This window comes from Poecilia latipinna, unplaced genomic scaffold (assembly GCF_001443285.1).
Source record: "Poecilia latipinna isolate Pla-1442-1.1 unplaced genomic scaffold, P_latipinna-1.0 Scaffold2602, whole genome shotgun sequence".
NCBI classification, from domain to species: domain Eukaryota; kingdom Metazoa; phylum Chordata; class Actinopteri; order Cyprinodontiformes; family Poeciliidae; genus Poecilia; species Poecilia latipinna.
Genome location: NW_015115218.1, coordinates 47,455 through 58,346, shown reverse-complemented (window position 1 = coordinate 58,346; position 10,892 = coordinate 47,455). Strand labels below are relative to the sequence as shown.

Genomic DNA, 10,892 nt, shown 5'->3' with positions numbered 1-10,892 from the left:
TTTATTTTGATATTTCTGCAAAATCGTTTAGTAATCAACTTTAGGGAGATATAGTAAGATTATGTTTTTGTTTTGATTTGCCAGCTTAAAATTGTAATGGCCTCATCTGCCAAAAGAGTCTGGAGACTCTTTTCTCTGCAGAGGACCTGATGATCGGATCGAAGAAAGTCCTGCTTTCATCTGCCAAGAATATTCTCACTCTGGATCCACATTTTGACTGGGGTGAGCTTCACCTCTCAGCAGAACAACCACCCTAAACATAAAGCCAAGTCTACAATGGAATGGTTTAAAGCAAAACATATTCATGGCCCAGTCAAAGTCCAGACTTAAACCCAATCGAGACTCTGTGGCAATATCAGAAAACTACTGTTCACAAACGCTCTCCATCTAATCTGACTGAGCTTGAGCTGTTTTACAAAGAAGAATTGGCAAAACTTTCAGTCACTGATGTGCAAAGCTAGTAGAGACAAACCCTACAGACTAGCAGCTGGAACAGCAGCAACATTTGGCTCCACAAAGTATTGAGTCAGGGGGGATGAATACTTTTCACATAGGACACATCATTTTTGCATAAGATTTCCTCAACACAAGTTTTTTTCTTGCCAACAGTTCCAGGTAGAAACTCCCCACTTACTTCAAATATTGATAATTTTTCTTGGAGAATTACAGAAAAACAATATATAACAGAGAATCAGGCAACTGAGTAAATCTATTTGTATTTCATCAAAAGCACAAAAATATTTTGTACTCAATATTCCTTACAAAACAATCTCTATAGGTATTTATTTTCCTTTAACAACACCTAAACTAACTCAAAACCATATTAATTTTATAGTTAGAGCTTTAAATCCAATATCTTGTCCCCTTTTCTGAGACCTTTTGTATTTAACTAACAAAATAAAAATAAATATGTAATGCTTTTAAATATTTTAATATATTTTACCATTTTTAATCAAAACAAATAAAATTTATTTTAACATTTAAGCCAGAAAATATTGTGATTGGTTGAATTCTGGACTGGAATTATCACCATTTTTGAAACTCCATCAACCAGAGCAGGAAATAACTCCAACCCGTCTGACATGATGCTCTGTATGTCTGGTTCAAACAACATTAATCCTCTTCCTGGAAAAGTTCTGATGCGACATTTCACTTACAGATGTGGCCACTTTGAACATTAAGACCCTTCTTTCCAACTCTCACTGTTGAACTCTGATTCCTTCTGAGATGGCATAGTGCAAACCACAGAGACTAGAGTTTCAACACTGCTCTTTTGGACTCTCAAAGCCTCTGGCAGTAAGTCCACCAGGTTGATGTTGTTTGTCTGGTCAGTGTTTTCCATTATGATTTCTTGTGTCACGTTAAAGCCTAGCAAAGAGCTGCTGACACTCTCTTGACTCACAAACAGAACATAGAGGGCAACTGAACCATATTTGATGCTTTTGATCTCTAGCAGGACTTCATCCACCCATCAAATGGCGCCTCTGCTCCTTTAGCTGCTGTGACTTTGAGAGGGTGTGATTACATTTGGTAGAGCTTTCTGCACCCATGACTTCTCCACTATGCTCACTTGTGCCCCACTGTCCAATAGCATCTGCAACTTGACCCCATTTATTTGGCATGTCACAGCACATCTACCACCAATCAGCTGTGCAGCATGTTCCTTCTTGTTTTGTTTGATGGGCCTGGTGGAGGATGCTGTGCCCTCTTGAGGATGGAGCTTTGCAGTGGGGTGGGAATCACTGGTGGCCCCGCCCCACCGACCTCACTCAGTTTCCCATCAGGTTGTTCTTATAAATTGCTCTATGATCATCAGTTCTGAAATGTCCTTCACTGTAACCTTCTCTGGTTTGAGCCACTTATAAAACATGTTTTTGGGTTGAACATGAAGTTTTTTTGGTGTCTTACCTTGATAAACATCCATCAATCGAAACCTCCTCCAATAGGTGTCAGCAGTTATCTCCTATGTGGTAATAGTGGCATTTTGAAGCTTGTCATCAATGTGACAATCTGCCATGTCCATCAGCATATAAGCACTATGTGCTGCTTTCCCAGTAGGTAGTGGAACCAGTTGGACCGTCCACTGGTCTTTAGGCCAATAGCAGACCTGAGCCATCCTTTCAAAAGTTGTTAAGAAGTGATCAACATCCTCATCAGAGGTCAGTGGAAGCAGCTGTGTCTCTCTCTGTGGGGCTGGTGGCTGGTAGGTCATCTGGCTTTGTGCTTCATCATGATTGTCCTCCTCATCATCATGAGTGTGAGGATCCTCTACATGTTGTCACCATCGAAGCTGATTATGTAAGTTCCTTCTTCTCAGTTCTTGCCGTGCTGATTCCTTCTCAATTTGCATCGGTGATTTGACTAGGCCTGCCAGCTGATCCAGTTTCTCAGCAGAGCTAGCATCACCAGCAGCTTCAGCTCCACTCATAGATGCAGCCAAACTTCTGACACCACTTGTCACTTTGACCCACTTATAAAAAAGGAAATAAACATTTACACAAACCTGACAAAAAACGATAAATTGTATGAATAGATATACACCCTCATGTAAATCATTACAACTGAACTAATCTCAGGTCAATCAAAGACTAAATGTAACTTAATGTAACTTAACTTAATCAGAGCATTACCCTCCTAATGCTCCAGCAGCTTTTCAGCAGCACCTGGAGCGTTTGTCTCTTTTTGCTGCTCCCCTCTGCTGAGGAGACACCAGGAAAGGTAAATGCTCAACAATTGTTGAACTCAAATTAAACCAACAGAAAATCTCAGAACAAATCAACCTTCTCCCTGTACAGGAAGGATGGCCAGTCCCCCTTCCTGAAATAACGATCAACTAAATGTCACAGTGCAACTGAAATAAACAACTGAAACTACAAACATTTGGTTTGTCCTTTAATAGTGATGAACCCCTGGTCTCCATCACATTTAGTCATAACTATAAACTTAACATGAAACATATATAATCAGAAGACGTGTCACTGCTGTAAAAATAAGCTGGATCCAGTGCAGTAAAGCTGTACAGACAGTAAGCTGAGACAGCAGACAGATTGATGATATCTGACAGACTCTGCTGTCAGATTATGAAAAACTTGGAGGTGTCATTTTGTGAAACATTTCTACCTTCACTTCCTCTGTCTGCAACATATTTAGGCCAACATGTTCAACTAGTAGTGGATGCTTTTAAAAATGTAATTATTATCCTGTATCAGATTCTTTATTTCAGCAGTTACTTTAAGTCGGAAGTGAGACATTCCTTTTCATTCCTTACAGCTGTGAACTTTAAATATGAACCTTCCACACTGTAATGCTGTTATATGTCAGTTATAATACCTCATGTTTCATCACATCACGTGTTAACTCAGTGGATGTAAAATGACACATCAAGTCCTATTTTTCAGCATCATAATGACTTTTTATGATAAGATGAGTAGTTTTATTTTCCCATGGAAAGATTGAACAATGAGGTGAGGTGAGCATGAGGTGTTTCGTCATTTTGAATACTAGGCACACGATGGCACCTGTCAATCAACTCTGGGTTTGTCGCAATTTGTCCTGAAGTGATCTGCCCTCACCTGAAGGACAAAGTTGTCGGGTCTACCATACGCTGCAATCTGGCTACTGATTGCTGGCTATTAAATGTGCGGTCATAAAGATTTGTTGGAAAATAATCAGAAAAAATGGTTAAAAGTCGTCAGTTCGGAAAATGCGCAGGGCAGCTTTACACAGCATTAGAGGACGGAATAGAGTTTATTCCATTTGAAAACTGGAGTCTGGAAAAAGGTTAAAGTTGGACAAATGCCTGCAGCCGACCTCATGAACAGCTGAATACAGAGATTGATGGTATTAAAACAGCATATTGTATTTTGTCATCTTTACATCATATGCTTAGTGACTAAAGATCAATGTGTCAAGCTCGGTCCAAAACAATAAATATGTGCAGGTTGTACAAATACGTCCAGTTTCTTTGTTGAGCAGTAACTTTTCAGGCATGTGGCGCAAATATTCGTGATAAAAACATAGCTCAGATACACACTTAAGTAACTCCTCACTCAGGGGCTGCAGGATGTTATCGGTGGGCAGCACAACACTATCGCTGCACCTGACCCACAAGAGCACAACCACATATCCAAAGCGCATCATGTGCGTCTTGCGAAAAACTAGCACAAACCTAAACCACACAAATACAGGCCACACGTGCGTAATGTGCATGGCCCACTAAAACAGCGGACCTATTATTATTTTTAAATTATGCTAAATAACATGAAAGCAAAGCCTACCCGTGTGATTGGAGGACATCCAGAGGAGGTGAAGCAACAATGTTTGGTTAATTTCTAGTCTTTTGGCAAGCGTTTCAACTAGATTTAACTGTTTAACCCGCTGTCTTATGGTGCGTTCACATCAGAATCGTTTTGAGATTCATGCGCGTCTGGTTTACATCCAAAGTCTATTTGGAGGCGCGTCCAGAACCGTTGTGGCTCGTTTCGAGCATCTAGCGAGGCGCGATTTGAACCGTTTGGAGCGTTTTGAGCCTTTGAAGCATCGAGCGCGTCCGACGCTCCACATAGACATGGACTTAAACCAGACGCAAAGTTTTGTACACGCGTCGAACTTGAAGCGTCCAAAGATTTTTGACGCGCGTCATTAGCGGGTTAAACAGTTGTCCAACCTGGTGACTCGTCAGCTCTTCAGTTAGCCAAACCACAAAAAAGCTCATAAGCCGGCGACCTGCCAGAACCGCACACGTGCTCACCTATATTGCAAGAGCAAAATACGCACGATAATGTCGAAAATGGATGGAAAATGTATAATAATAAAATAGATGTCAAATATCCTCCAGCAATGCCAACTTAGAGCAGCAGGACAAACTAATAATTCCAGCAGATCATGACGTTACGGCGCAGCACCGCTATGCTCTGGGTCTGAGGCCAAAAGGCAGCGCAGATTATGTTTGCTGTTCCACAGATTGTGCGGGAAAGAGATTTCTGCATGGGACCGATAACCAGCCAGACTGCTGACAATATTTTTCCATTAAAAACAAAATGAAAAACACCATGATTAAACTTTAATGTGCTTGTTATTTAGCAGACAAAAATGAATTTCAACAGCGACCTGAAAACCATCAGTGGCCATCGACACTTATGGCTTCTGATGGGCTGGCTGCTTTTGGATCAAAAAACAGATAAATAAAAAGCTATTCGTGCTATTATTTTTGGACCTGAGCAAAAATGATCTGCTCTGGGCAAAGTGTGGGTGAGCATTTGGTCCGGACCCATTAACCGACATGGCCCGACATCGGATGTTTTTTTTTTTTTCCCTTTTCCGGTGGAAAGAAAACGTCCCCACAAATACGGCATTTGGACCAGAATGCTCATTTCATTTTAGGAAGATCTGGTTTAGACAGGGACCCAGAGTCAAAGCCTTTTTTTTTAGGTGTCAGACCGGTTCCTGATCCCAACCCGACCCGGAGCTGGAGCGTGTGTGTAAACCTTTCAGCGCTAATTTCTCGTTAATTAGCGCTGAATTGAATTATTAACTGAATTGAAACAAGTAAGTTGATGAGAATTAGAGTTTATAAAACTGAAACGTTCTCAGACCATTTTAGAAGACACTTCCTTCCTGCTGGTAAAGAAAAAGGACCTATCACATCATCTCTGCGGCCATTTCTTTTAAATCAGATGTCATTGTTCAGACACCAGATGGTGCGTATTTATAGAGAACGCTCAGGCTGCAGACTGTTGAGATGACAAGGATAACTGACTAAAAACAGGAACCATTTTAGGACCTTTAAACTTTGAAAGGTAAATATATTTTGTGTTTGAATGTACAGAACTGAAAAAAGCACATTTGATTTATGATGTTGCTGGAAAGTATATTTTATGTGTTTAATTTGATGAAACAACTAAAACAAATTAGAAATAACATTTATGCTCCATGCCGATATTCTACGGCAGAAACTGAGCACATACTTTAAACACAGATTATTATTATTTAATTACAGTCCATAGTGTTTTACATTTTTGACATGTTTTATTTTTCGTAATAATAACACATCAACATTTTATATTACCTAAAAAACAACCTTTTCTAGGATTTTCCCTTAAGAAGGAATTTATTCATAATTTTATGAGCAAAGCTAAGAAAAAAAATGAAGTTTCCATGATTAATTATTTTGTTCATTCAAGTTGGACATTGAAAAATGGAAGATTCCCACATCAGCAGAACCTCAGGGGACGAAAACCTAAATCAGAACATCTTCAACCATAGTGATGCAGCTAACAGAACCGATAACCGTTACATGAATGAATTTTCATTGGTGGTAAATTGGATCACTGTTGCCATTGGATTTCCTTTGACTCTGGCGGCCTTATGGGCTGTTTTAATAATGGTGAGTACTTGTTAACTTAGCTTTAGCTGTATTTTTGACATGGTATAAATACTTGAATGATTATAATTATTGGTTTTCTCTTGCCTTCGGTATAAGCCTAGTTGTTAAAAAAGAAATCAAAACCTTTTTTTATACTTGTCGATGAAAAATCATCTAATAGTTAAAGTTGGGAAGAAATGCTTTGTCTTTATTTACCTTTCTTTCATCTTGTTCTCCCTGTAGATGAAAAATGATCATGGTGCTCCAGTTTACATCTTCAACCTTCTACTTTCTGATGTCATCCAGTACTGCAGCAGAATTACAATGAAAACACAAAATAACAGTGTTTTCGCTAGTTTTGCTCTCAGTTTTGGCTTGGCAGCCAGTATTGGTTTCATGATGTGTGTCTCCCTGGAAAGGTAAATATCCACCTACATATTATTGTTTCTTTTTGACATTATTACATCAGTAATGTCTGACAGCAGGTACCTTTTATTTCAGGTATCTGGTTGTTGCCAAGCCGCTGTGGTACAGATTTAGACGAAACATCCAGACATCTGTGTTGGTCTGTGTCGCAGTCTGGATCTTTTCTCTTAGTTTCACTCTTAGCATTTATCTCTCTTTGAAATATCAGATGAGAAAAATCATCCAGGCTGCTTGTCTCCTCCTCCCTCTTCTCTTGTTCATCTTCTGCCTGGTTGGGACCATTAAAGCTCTGTCTGAAGCTCGCAGTGTCTCTGCTGAGGAAAAACGTTGAATTGTTTCAATTCTTGTTGTGGTTTTGCTCATATATGTTCTGCTTTTCCTGCCCTTTATTATGTATTTTCTGTTGGTAACACCCTGGGAAAATGTTGCCTTCTTTACTGTGGGAGAAATTGGTCTTTTTCTCAGTCCTCTTGCAGACTCAGCTTTGTATATTTTTCTGAGGAAAACTGAATTTAACCAGCTTGGGGCCTCATTGTGTTGCTGTGTAACATCTAAGAATCAGGAGATCAGCAGCACTGATGATATCAACATGTCAGCTTTTCATTGATGCACAAATATCTTCACATATGACCTTCTTAAAGTATTCCTATGGATTTTTTGTGAAATAGATTGCTTTCAGATTATATATTTTGAATTCTTCATTATCTTTTATATTCAATTACAAACTCTAACTCAAAAATAAATGACAACTTGCTGCTTGATTCTCAGAGTTGTCCCAGTCTCAGTATCTGAGACATTTTCTAAATTATCTTTGTTTTTCTCACATGTTGAATTTAACCAGGTACAACATTTAGAAAGTGTCAAAGTGTTTAATGTGAAAAACTTTAGAACTTTATTTCTTCAGCTGTGAATTAAACCAAAGTAGCTTTTCTGCTAAGTAATTGATTCTGAACCACATACAGTTTTTCCAATAGTAACAAAGCAGATATTTAATTTAGCAGGGATTTAATTGAAATGTTTATTATATATAACATAAATATTAACCTATGTAGTCGCTGCCCGCCGTGCGGCGTACAAGCATGTGACTCATTAATAAGGCTTCGTAATAACATGGACGCATACCGAGTTTTCATTTCGACTCTGTTGGACAGCACGGACTTCAAACTTTATAAAAGTGGTGTTTTTATATTGGTTTTGTGGTTATTTACTTCAAAATAAAGCCAGAAATAAGATCGATCATTTCTGCCTTATTTTGTGGGGTCTAAATGTACCACATTTCGAAACAACCAATAAAAATGTGTTGACAGTCTGTTGCTAGGTAGAACGGAGATACGTGGGAAGAGACGAGGGGGGGGGGTTGGATACGGCAAGAGACTAGGGCACAGTGATGCTGTGGATTTTACTAAGAGTGTTTCGATGGGTTTTTTAGACGATAAGTGTGTTAGTTAGAGTTCGTGGTGTGTGCAGGGTTAGTAGTAGTTTTGCTAGCTGGCTTCATAGCGAGCGCTGACGCACAGAGAAGAGAGACTGCGCGCCGGGATGGCCATTTAGACCTCGTCTTTAAAGGGTTAGAAAGGACTAGAGATTTCTTTACATAAAAAAGTAACCATAAAGCCTCCAAATCCTCCCAGGAGGTGGATGGCTTGAAGTTGCAGGTTTTTAATTCTGCAAACCGTTCCATGTTGTGTTATGTGAAGATTAATGTTAATATACTTTTATTTTTAATCATCCACAGTGTGAACAAGGTGAACTATTTTTTTCGGACACAGAATGATGAGTTGAAAAATTTAACTTTCTTGGAATGGAAATATTTGTCAGTTATGAATGTTGAGGGTTTTGTAGGAGTTTGTGACGGTAAGAAATTTGTTTGACGACATTGTAAAGGTTTGTTTTTTCATCTTCTTGTCTCTTGATCTGAAAGAACAACTTTTAATTCAGAATTAAATTTATTTAACAATATTCTCTGATAATGAGTATTATGTTATTTTACACACAGAGCAGTTGTCAGTGTGCAGGGCCTCATTTCGCTGACAGCATAAAACACCATAATGTGCAACAAAACAATATTTATTACGCTCTTAAATCTGCCAGCTGTGTTTGTTTCATTCAATCCTTTTTCAATCAGTAAATGGACTCTTAGATTTTACACACATATGGGTCTGAGGGAAAGTAACACTAATGATCAGTAAGGAAATTAAATAAAAATATACTGATGTTAAAAAAAAATAATTTATATTTATAATGGAAGAAGATCATAAATATTGAAGCTCCTTATACAGCCTTTAAGATATTTATATTTTATAGCAGATTCATTATTTTTAACAAGTTTTTGAAATCAGAACTGAGTAAATCTTTTTCATATCTTACAGATGTGAAATAATATTCTAAGTTCAAATATCGTGTTTTCGTGTCCGGCCACTAGATGGTGACATTCTGCATATTGTAGCATTAAACGTCATGCTTCAACACATCGCTATAACCCAGTGGCTGTAAAATGACACATTTCCAGTCACATAAAGTTGTCTTACTTTTCAGCTTTATAATAACTTGTGTAGTTATGTTCAGACATAACTACACAACAATAGAAAAAATCTGATTAGCTGATGTTTGAATATTATATATGAAACTTTTTAAATTTTGTTCAACTTTGAAAAAAAGTCTCAACTTTTCTGCCACGCTGTGTATGCATGGATAGTTTCCACTTTCCCCACCTGAGGTCTGACATGTCCAGCCACAGAGCCCAGAAGCTCTACCTGCAATTTACATTTCTGAGGGTTAATGGTGAGACCAGTTGATCTGATGAGCTGGAAAACATGCTGGAGATGATGGACATGCTCCTGTCCTTTCAAATGGTGTTTCTATGACAGGTAACGGATGTAGATGGAGTCTAGAATCACCTCTGTTTGCAGCCAACTGACATATAAAATGAAGAACAGAACTGTTGCACCTGTGTGTACATGCCTAGCCACAAAACTGACTTGCTTTTCCATAGAGGGATTTCTGAAATCCAAGGAGCCCAGCGCAAAGAACTGAATGACTGATTTCCATCACTTTTATCCCCTCAGCTGTTGTGGTAAACAATGGCTTCTGATTTACCTTTAACCTGATAGAAGACACCGTTCTTCACCACAAGTAACATCTTCCAAGGCATTTATTTTACCCTGCTCCTTCCCCTCAACTTCTGTGACCTCATCAAAGCATGATTTTAATTTGGATCTGACTTCTGATAGGCAGATATGTCTGAGGGAAAATCAAAGTCATTGAAAGTCATAAAGGGCAGGGTTTCATCTTTCCTTCCACCTCTATGCTGGCCGAAGCTAAAAACTAATCTTTTCTGCTTTGAGCTTTGGCTTTACTGGACACACCTCCAGTTCCACATCATAATCCTTGAAGTGGGTTCTGTAGTTTCTGTGCTCTAGTAGAGACCAAACTACAGATTGGGGAAGAAAGTTTTCCTTCTGTCATCATGACAATATTTTTTTAAGTGTCCTGTGAGCTTCAACAGTTTTCATGTCCAGCCACTAGATGGTGACATCATGCATCTTGTAAAGGTAAAGGTAATTTTATTTATATAGCACATTTTCAGCAACAAGGCGATACAAAGTGCTTTACAGGGTTTAAAAGGAAATACAATCAAAATAACAAACCAAAAGAAAGAGCAAAAGAAGAAAAAGCTAATATGTTGATCCAAAGTAAATAAACTAGATGCTCCTACTCAGGGTTGGTAGATGTGTATAAGTGAGTATCCTCTGGTCTAATTCTTTTTCTGTTTTGGGAGAACAGGAGTCTAAAAGTAGTTGCTAAGGTAGTTTTTCTGGGTTCCAAGTTCTAATCCCTGTTCCGGGTTGCTAAATAAGTCTTAGTAAATATCCTCTGGACTTCTGGGATGTAGGATAACTATAAGTACTCAACAGCTTCTAAGTAATAATAAAAACTAAATGTTCCTGTTCTGGAAGATTTTTTCTGGATTCAAAGTTTGTTCTAATTCCGGTTAAAAGCGAGTACTCCAGAGCAGAGGCGCGGTATGGGGGGGGGAAGTGATGACAACTCTAGAGGCCCTCACAGTGCATTACTTTAACCAGTAATAGTAATTCAGGAAGGA

General features: G+C 38.6%; 1 protein-coding gene and 1 pseudogene across 1 annotated transcript in view; both read left to right on the top strand.

The window, feature by feature from the left end:
• The window catches only part of LOC106938476 (mas-related G-protein coupled receptor member H-like), a 13,208-nt gene extending 8,563 nt beyond the window's left edge, over positions 1-4,645 (top strand). The window contains exon 4 of the mRNA XM_015020536.1: positions 4,403-4,645. Within this exon, the coding sequence (XP_014876022.1) occupies positions 4,403-4,645 (243 nt within the window). The remainder of the gene's footprint in view (positions 1-4,402) is intronic.
• Positions 4,646-6,196: 1,551 nt separating this feature from the next.
• LOC106938475 (psychosine receptor-like) lies at positions 6,197-7,397 on the top strand (annotated as a pseudogene).
• The last annotated feature ends 3,495 nt before the right edge of the window (positions 7,398-10,892 follow it).